Below are 15,195 nucleotides of genomic sequence, written 5' to 3'. Positions count from 1 at the left end.
CAACAGGAAAAAAACATTTTGTAAAAAAAAAAAAAAATCAAGGAGCTTGTTGTCAAAGGTTAGAAAAGCACCAGCACAAAGTGTGGGACTGATGGTGAAAGGAGAAGAGCTGGGAAGACATGGAAGGGTTCAGTGGGGCTGGAGAGGGATAGAGGGAGGTGCTCTCCAAGGTTGAAGGAGGCTGTGAGGTTCCAGTGAAGGTTTTGGGGGTGACAGGGGGGTGGAAAAGTTGTGGGGAGGCCAGGCAGCAGGAAGAGACTACATTAGGTTTGGGTCTAAATGGGATTGAGGGAATTTTATGAGATTAGTGAAAATTAATAGGGGATCTCAAAGAGGGGAAGGCAGAGAGGGGACTAAGGGTCACCTTGAGATAGAGAGACCGGGCTCCATCAGGACTGGGGCCAAAGAGAGCCAGATGGTGTTGCCATGAGCTTAACACCTACACAGAACTGCATCCTTCTTCTCCGGCCCTGTAGAACAGCAAAGACCACCTGTCTACCTAAGGGAACGTGGGCCAGGAACCAAGGACAGGCACAGTATAGGCCAGGGAACAGCCTTTCAAGGGGGGTGTTGCCCCACAGCCGGGCAGGAAGAGCACGGGGGTGGCACCAACAATCCAGGTGTCACCAAGTGAACAAAAGGCACTAAGTGAAGTGCAAGATCAATCTGGGAATACCTAGAGTAGATACACCCACAGGAGAGCTCAAGAAAAATCAACTGCCTGGACCTCAGCCTAAATGGAGGTCATGGGTGGAGGTCCCAGGGGAGGTTATTTAGGGCAACTAAAGCCTCTTGGCTCCCCCAGGCTCCTGACAATCGTCACCTACCCCTTGTTTTCCCTACAGAGGGGTGGCAGGACCCCAATTCAAAACAAAGGCACATGTCAGGCTGTCTCCTCATGATTCTTCCAGGACGTTGTCACTTCTCTATCTCTGTCCTCCTCACATAGCAAGAAGGGGTGTGGAGTAAAACACATGCACTCCGGCCTGTGCCAGACCTCTGGGAAAATGGCCTGTGTCATTCCTTGCGTTCAAGTCTTCCTGCTGCTGTTCAACACGAAGTCTCTGTGGTCCTGAGCCAGTGTGTTGCCTTTCCCTGTGCAAACCTTTGAAGCACCAGCTGATGCCACTGCTTTTCTAACTATATTGATTGATTCCAGCATCTCTGGACTCGTCCTTAAATAGTTTCATTGTATTAAATAAAAATCCCAAACAATGCAGTTTGCTGCTGTGTGGCATCAGGGAATGTCACGGCCGCACTTCCCAGAGTGTGAGATGGAACTGTCAAGTGCCCTGGCCTGAGGTGAATCCTCCTTTCAGCCTGGGAAGGGTGGTGTGTTTGCCAGCTTATGTAAAGCATTGTGAGCAGAGCCTTCAGTCCAAATATTCCAGCCTTTCTACGCATTCGGTTGCTGTTGCTATTTTAGGGGACCTGATGTCTCTGGGGGATGACTCATTGTAGTTCATCTGTAGCTGGCCGACATTAATCCAGACTAACAGTCTGATTTGGGAATGTTTCTTTACATAAGAAAACTGCTTCAGCATGTGTTCAACTGTGGAGTTTGGCTAGAACAGACTGGATTACACACTGTTCTGTGGCAGGCGCAGAGCAGCAGCAGCCAGAAGTTGCTGATGTTCTTCAGTAGCTTTTCAATAGACAGGCTCTTGGTCTCAGAGCACATCTCCATGCTGATATATCCACTGATATATATACTGATATATGGGAAGCTCATCCAGGTTAGTTTGGCAAGGAACAAGCAGGGACTAAGCCCATAGTGGGGATGTACCAGCTCGGGTGAGACCCACGGTGGGGGTACCTGCAAACTCCTGTTGTTGTCTCTTTGGCTGCAAGAGCTGAAAGCCAAGTTGCTGGGGGACTGCAGAAAACTGTGCTGCACCAGGACACTGCTGGGTTACCTGCTTTCTACCAACAATGAATTTGGTAGAAATCCAAATTAATTATTCTGATATCATCATGGCTAGGCTTCGCAAATGAAGAATTGAGAAGGGCTCTACCCACGCTTGCTACAAGCGCGCTCGTGGCTAAAAAGGCCAATGTGAGATAGACAAGTCCGGTTGCAGAAGGTACAGCAGAAAGACTCCCCAGGTGATATCGATGAGACGCGATTCTTTCTGCGTTGTCTTTTCTCCTCGAGAGTGATCCTGCGTGTGTTCTCAAAAGAAGCAGCAGCATTATAGATGGTGTAGACCAATGGTGGTGAGTGTACTCAAATTATTCTGATATAAATTGTTACAAAATCTGGCTGGTGTCACACTTGGTCTTTCTGGTTTGTTTACCTTCAAGGCATGAAGGTGGCCTTTAGGCTGTGGTGCAGTTCCTTGTTTCACAGCATTTTTAAAAGATATAAATCCATTTATTATGCTGCCTAATTCTCTATAATGTTGGCTGCTTCTGCCATTAACCAGGAGGGAATTTTGCACGCAGGTTCCTGTAGTGGTGAGAAGGATCTGAGCTGGTGAATGAGGAACAGAGAAAGCCATTCATGAACACCTTCACAGGGCATGAGTTTTCTGTTTGCTCTGCTCTTTGAGTCAGTGCTGTCTAGGCACACTCATTCCTGAATGAAGCAACTCCCAGCTCAAGGGACCTCCTGGTGGTGTGGCTGGAAGAGGGCTTTGGAAAACAGATCATCTCTTGGAAGTACCTGCATCTGCCTGTAGACCTGTGGCTTGAACTTTGACATCTCAAAGGCTTTTTGGGCAAGCTTATTCTCTCCATTTTCTTGTTTAACTTCCCTTTCATCCATGGTGAAATAACGATGGGATTTGGATTGCAGCCCTGAGGGTGGCAGGGTTGAAGTGTCCTTACTTGTGGTGGTGGTCTGGGGGGAGTATGGTCAGCATGTGCTGTGTTTTTGCAGGTGTGGGCCCTCCCGTTGCACATCTCTTTATTTCAGGGATGATTTTGCTTGGCATGGTGTCACACAGATGCTGACAGGGAGCCACCTGTGCCTGTTTCATCAAGCAGAGCAGTGCTCACATTTAAACAGCCAGCAAGAACCTGCAGAGACATTCGGTGGAGCTTTAGTATGTGCAAAACGAAGATCCTAAACATGAAATGCCCTTAAATCCACACCCAGGGTACTTTCAGCAGCTCTGGCAGCTCAGCCTGTGAGGAACCTCCATGCTCTGGGGGGCTGAAGCAGGCTGGTGTTTTGAAGCCACAAGCACACATCCTGGCGCATTTCAAAGCACAGGATGACTTGTTTCCATATCACTACATTCCCACCTTGACCACTGTGTATCGATGCTGCCATTGAATGGTTTAGCAGATGCACATGGTGACTGAGTTTCTCAGCACAGATGGGGCTGAACAGAAGGGACCTCTCTGCCTGGGAGAGCACACGTAAGGGAAGCAGGGCCTGGGAGACTCAGAGAGAGCAGGGAGGAGCAAGAAGTATTTCAACAATCATGAGCTTGAGAGTGGAGTTTAAGGCAAAAAGCTTGAGGTGAGATGTGTTAATCAGCGTGGAGGATTTGGGGTCCTGACTTGAGCTCAGCCTGGTGGTGTTTGCATTATTGGTATTTATTTGCAAAGCCTTTTTTCCTCTGGATTATCTCCACCTCGCACAGCTTTGGGGTGGTGAGCCAAGGGGCAGCTCAGCCCACACTGCTAGTTGAGGTTGCTAATGAGCATGCAGACACCCAAAATCAAATCCAAGACACCGAGAAAGCTCCTGGATTTCCTTTCTCCCTGTCCACATGTCTCTGGTGACGAAGGAGAAAAGTTTTTTCTGAAGATCCCACCTGGCTCAAGGAGTGGTGGGGCAGGGGGATGCTGGGTGGGATGGGAGGTTCACTCCAAATCCATGGGTGGATTGTGGTGTGGGGCACCGGCACTTTTGCAGAATTTTGGTATCACGAGTCAGGGCTTGTCACAGAGCTGGGAACTTGTGGCTGCTGTCCCTGGCTGCTCCCAGTCCTGGCTGTGGGGCTCAGCTGCAATCAATCAGAGCCCATGGGTGCATGGTGACAAACTCCTCATGCCCAGAGGCGCTGCTCCCATAAATCCCGTAAGTGTGTGTCTAACTTCACAGAGCAAGGTGATTGCAAGGCAATATTTTATTCTTGTCAGCTTCAGTGTTAACAGTTACCAGAATCACTTGGGTAATTAAGCTCTTGCAAGAATAAAATGAAAACGCGCCAGGTGTCTATGGAGATCTAAATCATTTCTCAGAGTGGGCAGAGGAGGGGTTCTCAGCTTTCCTCAGTAGCTGGAGTCCTAAAATCCCCAGAGGCACTGCAGATCCCCTCGGAATAAGCTGAAGGCAGCAGCCCTGCTTTTCTCAGTTGCCTTTTGCCAACCATCTACAAAGAACTACTGCCCAGGGCCCTATATGTGACTGTTGTTAATGAGTGTGCAGACACCTAAAATCAAATCCAAGACACTGAGAAAGCTCCTGGATTTCCTTTCTCCTGTGTTGAAAATTTTTTAATAAACAACGACCTTTTGCAAAATTCATGACCAAAATTTCATACCAAGAGTATTTTTAAAAAGTGTTAATGTAACTATTGCTGCAAAGTGCTGATCCCTGTTTTGCAGCTAGAAAAGAGAAGGCTGGGACTGTAGTAGAGAAACTGGTTTTCTGTGTCTGTGGGATGTCATTGGGAAGATCCTATCACTATTTATAAATGTTAATTACTGGGATCATAGATCCATTATAGAATCACAGGATGGTTTAGGTTGGAAGGGACCTTAAAACCCAGCCAGTTCCAACCCCTGCCATGGGCAGGGACACCTTCCACTGGACCAGGTTGCTCCAAGCCCCATCCAACCTGGCCTTCAACACTTCCAGGGATTGGGCAGCCACAGCTTCTCTGGGCAACCTGTGCCAGGGCCTCGCCACCCTCATAGGGAAGAATTCCTTCCCACTATCCCATTTAACCCTGCCTCTGGCAGTGGGAAGCCATTCCCCCTTGTCCTGTCCCTCCAGGCCCTTGTCCCAAGTACCTTTCCAGCTCTCCTGGAGCCCCTTTAGGCACTGGAACGGGCTTTAAGGTCTCCCTGGAACCTTCTCTTCCCTGGGCTGAACACCGCCAGCCCTCCCAGCCTGGCTCCAGAGCAGCTCCTCTGGCCGGGCTCCACCCAGGGCCCCAGGCTGAACTCTGCAGCCTCGGCCGGGGCCAGGAGAGGGCGGCAGGGAGTCCTCGGGACACCCGGGGATGGACGGGGCCTGCTCCCAGGAGTAACTGCTTCCCAAACACGCTGCTGGGGAGGTCACCTCGGCCAAGGATTTTTGTGTCGAGAGCTGCAAAACTCCGATAAAGCCAAACCCCACTGTCTGGTCAGTGCCTTTCTTGGGGTCCCACGGGGCAGACGATCAGCCAAAATGGCTTGTGCCTTTTGCCATGTTGGCCAGGAGCTGGGCATGTCACCAGCTGGGCAGGACAGTGCTAGCACGGGGTCCCAGGGGGTGACACACAGGCCCCCTCGGGGGTGAAGCACAGGAAAGGAAAGGACCTGGGGCAGCCACCTGAGCCCCCACAGCTTGACGTGTGAGGTGGGAGCAGCCTGGCAGATGTCCAGCTGGTGCATCTGGAGCTGAATGAAGCCAGAGATACTTAGATTTATGTAGGGCAGGATGACTAATGCCCCAGCCTTTGCAATTCCAAATAAGTAGGGTAATTAGGGAACTGGCTTTATTGACTAGGTAGCGTGGCATGAGGCAATGTCCCTGTGTGCTCCTGACCCGGGCAGAGCTCGGGCACCACAGATGCGCACAAACATTCAGATCTCCTTGTGTGTCTGAAGATGCAGCCTGGTAACTCCTGAGGTTTCTGGGGTCATCTACCCGGGACATTTGGCATTTCATCTCCCTGGATTCCCAAGGGCACCTGCCTGCATCACCCTGAGCACAAATCCCTGTTGCTGCAGCCATCATTATGCTTCCTGTGCTCCAGCAGGAAATAAACATTCCTTGGGATGTGGCTTCTAATTTTCTTCCTGTTTCACAAGGGATTTGTATCAAGGCAGGAGCAGGAAGCAGGATTCTATCATCCGGTCATCTTTGATGACTCTTGTCCCAAACAGCTGATGAAATTTGTCACACCTACATCACATAGTGCCCTGCTGAGTCTCATCTTCATCCGGGCAGAGCGGGTGAATAATGTCACCACATCTGAACGGTCCCACTTCACCCCAGGAAGAAACGATTCCCTGGGGCGAGAGGAAGTGGAGGGTGAGCACTGGTGGGAGATGGTGGCCCTGGAGCCCTCCTGGGGCCATGCCGGCCTCTGGCATCCACAGTGAAGAGCAGTGGAGGGTTGGTAGCAGCTAGCTCTGCTCTGGGCCAGGCTGCAGCCTTGTTTCCAAGCCAACCAGAGTTCTGTGCACTCCCCAAATGGCTGCAGACAATGAGCCCGGTGAGACTCCCTGTACTAGGCTGAGCGTGACTGATGCTGGAGGGAAAGCTGAGGCAAAGGGCTCAGCCTGTGCGGCACCTTGGTGTCCATCCTGCCCTTTGCCAGCAGCTCCGTGTCCAAGCGAGAGGCTCTGCCAGGGATGAGACCACCTGGGAACAGTACCGGCCCTGCATCCCTGACCTGTCCAGGGCACTTGTCAGTGCTAGGAGGGAAAAAAGTTAGTCCCTGGTCTGGTGATGAAAACACTCGTGCATGTTCTGCCCCCTGCAAGATGTCAAATTAAAAGAGAATAAAGGGAATCAAGCCTGGCATCACTGAAAACCCAGGTATTACCATCTTTGCTGACCAGAAAGCAATGCTGGAGCTCAGAGCCATCCAGCACAATCAGGGTCCCTCCAGGAGTGGTGGGCATGTGTTTATCTCATGGAATGACTGAAAATTTCTGCCTGGATATCTCAGTGCAATTTTATTCTGATTTTGAGGCAATGCAACCTGTCTTCCCTCATGTGTCCCTCATATTCCCCTCGCATTTCCTTCACATTCCCCTCACAAGTTGCTTGCCACAGACCCACACCACTCAATTTTATGGTGGCCCCGGGAGTCTTCTCGACACTTGACCCCACAGGACACCTCAGGACAGCTCTGCGCCCTGGCTCCACCTCTTGTCCTGTCACCCCATGGAGCCCAGACCCGGTGGGCAGCGTAGAGAAGCTGGTACCCCCTCCCCCCCCAAACCTGCCGCTCCCAGCTGCACCCCATTTTGTCAGGAACTATAGGGGTAGGACAAGGAGTAATGGGTACAGATCGGTCATAGGTTGGACTGGATGATTTCAGAGGCTTTATCCAACCCGAGCGATGCTGTGCCTCTCCGGTTCCGCGCCCCCGCGCCCCCCCGGCGCCGCACCCAGCATGGCGCCGCGCCACACTCAACATGGCGGCGGCGGGCTGAGGCGGGGGGGGGGGCGCGGAGGGGGCGTGTCGCGCCCCCAAGATGGCGGCGGCGTTGGGCGGGGTGAGACGGCGGCGGGCGCGCAGGCGCGGGCGGGCGGCGGTGACGCGCGGGGCGCGCGGTGACGGAGCGCGGCGGCCGCGGCCCTTTGTTGGCGGCGGTTGAGGCGCGGCGGGGCCGGGCCGGGCCGGGGCCAACGGCGGCGGCGGCGGGGCCGGGCGCGGGGAGGCCGCGGGAGCCGCCGCCGCTCCCTCAGCGCCTCGCCATGGACTCGGACGAGGGGTACAACTACGAGTTCGACGAGGACGAGGAGTGCAGCGAGGACAGCGGCGCGGAGGAGGACGAGGAGGACGAGGAGGAGGACGAGCCCGACGATAACCTGGACCTGGGCGAGGTGGAGCTGGTGGAGCCCGGGCTGCGCGTCGGCGGGGAGCGCGACGGGCTGTTGGGCGGCGAGACGGGCGGGCTGGGCCCCGGCGGCGGCGGCGGCGGCGGCGGCCTGGGCGGCGGGCCGGGCCCCGGCGGCGGCCCCGAGCAGGAGGAGGATTATCGCTACGAGGTGCTGACGGCCGAGCAGATCCTGCAGCACATGGTGGAGTGCATCCGCGAGGTCAACGAGGTCATCCAGGTGCGGCCCCCGGCGCCGGGATGGGGGGTGGACGCACCGGGAAGGGGCGGGGGGGCGGCGGGACCGGCCAACGGCCTCTCGGGGCACCGGGCTCGGCCCGCCCGCGGGACAGGGCCCCGCACACGCTCCGAGGGACCCCCGGGTGAAGGGGAGCTCCTCGGCCCCCCCCGGGGTTGCAGGGAGGTCTCCTCCTCTGAACCCCCCGGGGTGAGGGGAGGGCCCCTCGTCACTCCCTGGGGTGAAGGTGCTTCCCGGGCACCCCTCGGAGGTGAGGGGGGGGTCTCCTGGGCACCCCCGGGTTTGGAGGGGGCGCTCCTCCGCGCTCCCCCGGGGTGGAGGGGGTGTTCCCCCGTCCCCTCCTAGATGAGGGGGAATTCCCCGGCACCTCCCGGGGCGGAGGAGGCTCTTCGTCACCCCGTTCCCCCGGGAGGCACCTCGGGACCGGCCAGGATCTCGCTTCCTGCCGTGGAAGCGTCGGGAACGAGGCCCTTGGCACTAAAAGGACTCCTCTTTCTTTGTGCGGTTGCGAGCCGGGGGCCGTGATCTGTGGTTTTGCCTTTCTCCCACTCCATCCTCACGCCGTCTGGGGGCTTCACCCCCTTCAGCTCCTTCGGTAAGCGGCGGAGTCGATGGCAAGTCCTGGAATTCCAGGAGAGGCACCGCTCTGGTTTTGTTGCCGTTTCCCTTCCCCCCTGCTACACACAGGGGTTGAACCTTGTCGTGTTTATTTCCAGCACAGACCAGGAGGGATACGAGCAGTCCCTTCACAACCATAACTTTTTTTACCCCCACTTTTTAAGCGTGTCGCTTTAAAAGTGAACTAGAGTTCGAAATAACATTTACCCTATTTAGATCAAAGTATCTAAGTCTTATCTGTTGGCTCCTGAGCTTTTGGGGAAAAAATTCAAGGCACTGAAGCAATCTGGCATTCCTTTCTAAATGCTCATGGCAAGGTTTGGCTCCAGCTCACCAAGTTCCTGATGCCGTTGACTTTTCTGTAGGTGATGAGTTTTGTTCCCATTTAGTCAATATTCAGAGTAAATAGGAGATGCCACTCTCCTACATGCCAGCAGGAATAATGTGAGAAGTCTGTGGATGTTAAATATTGAGGGATCCAGTGCCCAGAAAGCTGTTGTTTTGCTGCTTGTGTGTGTTGGTAAATCCCTTTAAACACGAAAAAGCATTCCCTCGGTGAATGCTTTTCCCCCCACTGTCCTGTGCTCTGCAGTGGCCGTAACAGCAGCTTTAAAATGTTGCTTCGTGTGCTATAAATCCCCTGTAGTTTATATGGAGCTCGATGCAAACAACTGTAAAAGCATTTGCGTGCTAAATTAGTAAATGGCATTCCTTGAGTCAAAGTTTATAACTTTAATGATAGTGCTGCCCATGTAAAGCTGAATAAAGGAGTCTGCCCGGATTAGCTGATTACCCTGCAGTTAAAGAAGATCTCATGGTTAAGCAGGGTTGTTTCTTTGCTCCCAGTTATTGATCCTAGGATAGGGAGGGGAGCAGTTGGCAAGCAGACATGCAAACAGTTGGGAACTTCAGTTTTTTTCTCTTTGAAAGAGCCATTAAAATGGTGTGTCTGTCTTTAATGACTAAGACTGTGAAAATCATGGCCCGTACTGATTGTATTGAACAGATTCTGCCATATTTATTCCTTATTTTTGTATAAAAAAAAGTGGTGGAAAAGTTGTGCCAGTGAGGAGTTGTGTGTGTTCCTGCTTGTGCATTTTCCAGACCCGGCTGCTGGACTCACCTGTCTGCTCTTTGTGAACTAATTTCTTAGACAAGGTCCTGATTTCTGGTCTGAGGGAGTTGTTCCCCCCCTTACACTGCCCTTAAACTGTTTGATGTGTGTGTGTGCTTGACGTCTGCGTTGCAGAACTAGTGGAGAGAAGTTGATTTAGGTAATGATGCCTTGCTCCTCCTGTCCCGGGGTGGCCGTGGGAGGCCTGACCCTGCAGATCTGCCCCCACAGGCTCTCCTGGCTGCTGCTGTGCCCCTGGTGCTGCCTTTGCAGTGGTTCGTCCTGGTTTGGCAGAGCAGGGGGCACAAAGCCAGTCTGTTCAGAATGTCGTGGGGAAACTCAGGATCCAAAATCAACTTAAGTCCTGGAATGCATCAGAAGAGGGTAGGAAAGCATTTAGTTGCTGTGGATGGCCGTTAAATGCCAACTTCCTGCCATCGGATCGCTGGGCTGTTTTGGAGCTGAGTGACCCTAGTTCAGGTGGCGCTTCAGGATTTGCTCATCCCCACTCGTGTGGCTGCTGGTGAAATCTTCCAGAGCTCCCTTGTATTTATTTCCTTGTGTTTGGCGCCCAACCAGGATTGCTGCTGCTGCTTTTCTGGTTCAGTAAACCTTTTCTGGAGTCACATTGGCTCGGGATCCTGCTGCGGATCCTCAGTTGCAGAGCTGTGATTCACTTGTTCCAGTCAAGTACTGGATGGCTTCAGTTCCTGCGTGTCTGTGTCGGGCTCTTGGTAGCAAAGGGTGATGATTGTGGTTATGTTTTTGAGTGCTTTGAACTTATTTGTTCAAGGGAGGATGTAATGCAGAGTGTGAAAACTTCAGCTGGAGGTCTTGTGCTCTCTAATCAGTGATTTTTCCGTGATCAGGAGTAAGGTATAAATGGGATTTTGTTTTGCAGATGCAGCAAGAAGAAAAGGAAGTATCTGGAAAGGCTATCTGAGCCATGGCAGGTGTAACTCTGTATTGAAACACTCCATTTGGGCAGTTTGTTAGCTGACAGTGCTAGAGTTGAAGGGACCAAATTAAATTATTTCCCCCTCCGTTTAGTCATTTCCAAATACAGTTCCTCTATAAGGAAAAACGTGAATTTTTCAGGACAGGGATTTGATCTGATGGGGACTTTGCAGAAGTAGGAGCCAACTTGTGGCAAACTCCCTGGTCAGACCCTGTGACTCTCACTGTGGCGTGGAGTGGGCTCAGCACCAAAATGCTCTGTCACTTGGCCTCCTAAGAACACTAACTCTCAGTGAACCAGGCAAGTCTCAGAATGTCTCAAATATTCAGAATATTTTACACTTGCTCTTTCTTGCCTGAGCATAAGCAGGATTTCAGGTGTTTAATAGTGATTTTTGCGGAGTATTTGGCACTTTTGCTCCTAATCTGATTTGACTCCATGTGTCGCTCAACAAGAATTCCCCTTGCTCTCCGAATGCAAAAATAGGGGTATGAATAACCCCTTAACCTTGTGCTGTCACTTGACTGAGACTTTTAAACCTCAGCTCGGAGTATCCCTTCCGTCCTGTGGCTGATGAGGTGGAGCAGAGAGCCATTTGCCAGGGTATTTGGGATTTTAGTTGTCTGAGTAAACAGGCGGATTTCTGGTGGTTTTCCAGCCGCTGGCAGAATAACTTAGCAAAGGACTGTAAAAACCTAGACACAGAGGTGGTGTGGAACAAAAGGCTTCCTCCTCCCAAAGGCATTTTCCCACAGTTGGATGTCTTGCCCATATTCTTCCTCTCTGAACTTTTGTCCAAATAATTTGCTGCCACTCTCAACATTTTTTTTTAATGAGATTGCTATTTCCATCTTTGCTCTAGATTTTTCTGAAAATAAACTCGGAAAATGTTTAGAATGGCATATTTATTTCTGCTCTGAGTAGAGCACATGATGTGCCTCTGTAGCCGGCTTGGCCCAGCGTTCTTGCCTTGTTGCAAGCTTGTGCAATTCCAGTATTTCCAGGTTGGATTCATTTCCCCTTTTTGCTCACCTTTTTCTGGAGCGTTCCAGTGACATCAGTGTGGTGTCACCATAGTCATACTTTTTGGACTTTGTAATGATGAGGTGTTGAAAGTACTGGGGTGAAGCTCTGAGATAGCACAAAGGGAGTTGGGACTCGTGTTTCCTTTCCCCATCCCACAGCAGGGATCAGGATCCTGGATGTGACTGGTTGTTGTGCCTGACCTGCCATGTGATCATGAGCATAGTGAGCTTCAAACCTGGCCTTTAGCTGGAAGGAGGTGACATCACTGGATCCAACAAAAGTTAGTCTAGCCCCAAAATACCTTTTCTTTTTACTAAAGGCTTTAAATGAGGTGTCTCGGAGCAGAACAGGGGATGTGCAACATCAGAGCATTTGCAGCAAATATAGGTTTCTCATTTACATGGTGAAGGTCAGGTCCTTACTGGATAAAAGCTGTGCCATTAAAATAAGCCCAAACCCAGGCCCCTCTAAAGTTACAAAGCTATGTTTGTTGAGGAGTGGCTTTTTCCAGAGGCCAGCAGAGTTGAGGCAGTGCAGATATCCCCCAAAATTCCACAGCCCTGATTAAATGGAGCTCTGTCACAGCGAGTGCAAACCCATTGTTGCAGGAGGGGTCTTACTGAACAGCATCTACTTGCTGGGACAAAACATCCTGATTTCCAGGCATAACTTAGGAAATTCAGTGTACTGTGGGCAGCACATTCCAAAAATGTTGTCCAAAACAGGGATGACTTTCCAGTGAGCAACAGGAATTGCTGCTGTTGTACAGGGTTGTGCTTAGAACTGAATTTGGTGTTCGAGATGACATCTTGGAAACTCGGAGTGCTTGGAGATGCCTGACGAGCATTAGGTGGGAGTCTGTGGGCGGAAGCACTCGGGGCTGATGCTGCTTCCATCCGGGTCTGCTCCCAGCAAACCTCCCTTGGTTACTTATTTGATAGTAAAATTCATGTCAGGGCCCTAAATGCTGGAAGGAAATGCTTTGTCGAACTCCATGTTTCTGTCACGTGGTGTTTATAAGGTGTTTCATTATAGTAGGAATGCATTTAATATTTCCAAGGAATAGAATAAACTTTGTTGTGACAAAGCATTCCTGGAATCTGGGATAAGGAATCACTGCAAAGCTTTTGGAAATGACATGTTGTTTGTTCCCTGGCTGCCAAGACATGCAGTTCTGAGTATAACAGAATTTATTTTTTTTTTTAGTATTATTTTAAATTTCAGCGTTTCCGGGTAGAAAAGTTTTGTTAAGTCTCCAGAGGAATTTCAGCTTTGTACTTAAATGACCCATTTGCTTATGCTTTAGGTTTCTGTTTGGCCAAATGTAAATCTCACGGTTGGCCACGTGTGAAAGCATTTGATGCTGGTTGCTTTTGTTTCCATGTAATTTTCCAAAAATCCCACCAAGGCAGCCTTCTCTCAGGGGCATTGGGGTTCAGATGGGGACTGGTGTGGATTGGGATATTTTCAATGTGAAACTGAAAACACTCGGTTTTTAGCTACTTAAAACATTTGTTTCCGAAAAGCTAAAGCTGAATAGTAAATACAGTTGTTGCTATTCCCTGTGGGTTTAATTTCAGTGAGCAGGACTATTCTTGCTATGCAAAGTAGAAGGGTTGTTTCTACTATAAATTGGAAGCCGATGTGCCACGGAGAAGTCAGAATTGAGACCACAGTTGATGCGAAACAAGTGCTATTTCTGGGTGTTGGAGCATCATGAAAAATGAAGACATGGCTTCTTCCCCTTTTATTCTTGTCCCAAGCTCTGACCCCTCAGTTTTAGCCTTGCATGTGTTAAAGTTCCTAATAGGAAATAAACCCCAGACCTCTGAATCTCTGTGGGAGTATAGGGCAGCCCTGTGTCTATTCAGGTGTCCTTGGCACCTGTTGAATTGCTTTCAGTTTTCTATTTTGAAACTGATCTCTCTTCTCCTTTACTCCATGAACGAGACAAGCAAGAATGTGGCTCTGCTGGTGGTGTCGGGTGTGATGGGTGAAGGAAGCGGTGGCTGATCCCCACGCTGAGCTTGTGTTCTAACAGTGAGTCAGGGGTTTTGTACAGAATTTATCTGTAGGAGCCTTTTCTTTCTGGAGAACGTAATGACTCGTTTCAGCGAAGGCTGAAAGTCCTTTCTACGTAGCTCAGTCCCAGACTTACCTGTCAGGGGTCATGATTCCAGTCCTCCTGACTTTTGGTACTTTGGAATTAGCGGGATCTGAGTATTGAGGTGATATTTTCTCTTGGTGGCTGGATCACTGACAGCCATAAAGAGTGTTGGGAGGCTTTTGGCTGGATACAAGCACATCAAGCTGCTGAATTTCATGGAGTAGCTGCAGCAACTGCGAGGAAATTGCAGCCTCGTTTGTTGTAAAACACCTGGGAGGGTTCGGAGCTACTCGGTAATGCCAAATGGTGCATTTGAGCTCTGCCTGGGAATCAGATCCCTGATGTTTAGGAGAGGCTGCTGGGTTTGTGTGGGATGTTGGTGCAGGAGGCTCCAAGGTGGTGAGGGTGTCAGCTAGAGAAAAAAGAATAATAATCTGATAATGGAAATGCAGATAATATTGCAGTATCTTCACCATCCCAGGTGATTTGTGTTAGGAACATTGGGAACCTTGAGTTTGGCCTGTATAGGATTCCTTTGCTTGCTTTTAGCTTTTGATCTTGAGCTGTGAAGAAAACACTGTGGAAGTAAATGCTCTGAAAACTGCTATGGGAAGCTTCCTCAGCAGTTGAGTTTCACGTGTGAGTTTGTACTTCACAAGTCGGTGGCTTTTCAGAATTTGAAGTGCCATATAATGTCAGATGCTCTTGTTTATGTGGTGTGGCAGTACAGAGTCATTAGTGCTGGTATTTGCAGGAGCTCACTGTGGTGAGTGTTTGAACCACTCTATGTACACAATGCTCAGCTATAACTGTTGGCATCAAATCTTTTCCTTGTGTTTAGACTGAGAACTTTTTCCAGATGTTGGGAATCATTTCAGATCCAAAGCCTTACGCAGATAACTTTCAACAGGATCTAAGTCCCTTGGAAGAAGTGAGTCAGCCTTGTGCAAGTGTCTTGGGCAGTTGTGGTGCATTTTGGCATTGCCAGTGGTGTTGCCTTCAGTTTTGGGCAGTTTTTGAGAGTGGTGAGGCACCCAGCCGGTGTAGAGGGAAGAACTCGCAAAGAATTGGCTCCAGAGGGACAGATGTATCCTCTTGGTATCCTCCCTGTGGATGGCACTGCTTCTCCATGACCATGTTACGGTGCCTGTCCTGGTTGCCAGGCTCCAGCACGTCTGTGTGACAGCAAAAGGTTGTGGTCCTCTGGGGATATATCTGGGAGGGGATCCAAACACAGCTGCTGGGGACAGGGCAGCAATTGCTCACCCTGTGAGCAGCTGGTTCTTGGCTGTAACCTGGGAGTAACAGAGTGGTGTCCTACACCCCACCTGTCTAAAACTCAGCTTCTTGGCCTTCTCGTGAGCTACTGGTGGTTTCTCACTGGTGCCCACTTA

General features: G+C 50.7%; 1 protein-coding gene across 1 annotated transcript in view; it reads left to right on the top strand.

Moving 5' to 3' along the window:
• Positions 1–7,449: 7,449 nt before the first annotated feature.
• The window catches only part of ARIH1 (ariadne RBR E3 ubiquitin protein ligase 1), a 51,714-nt gene continuing 43,968 nt past the window's right edge, over positions 7,450–15,195 (top strand). The window contains exon 1 of the mRNA XM_050309334.1: positions 7,450–7,960. Within this exon, the coding sequence (XP_050165291.1) occupies positions 7,598–7,960 (363 nt within the window). The 5' untranslated portion in view covers positions 7,450–7,597. The remainder of the gene's footprint in view (positions 7,961–15,195) is intronic.

Source organism: Myiozetetes cayanensis, unplaced genomic scaffold (assembly GCF_022539395.1).
Source record: "Myiozetetes cayanensis isolate MyiCay16 unplaced genomic scaffold, myiCay2020 scf14, whole genome shotgun sequence".
Lineage (NCBI taxonomy): Eukaryota > Metazoa > Chordata > Aves > Passeriformes > Tyrannidae > Myiozetetes > Myiozetetes cayanensis.
The sequence above is the reverse complement of the archived record's forward strand: the minus strand, read 5'-3'. Positions and strand labels throughout refer to the sequence as shown.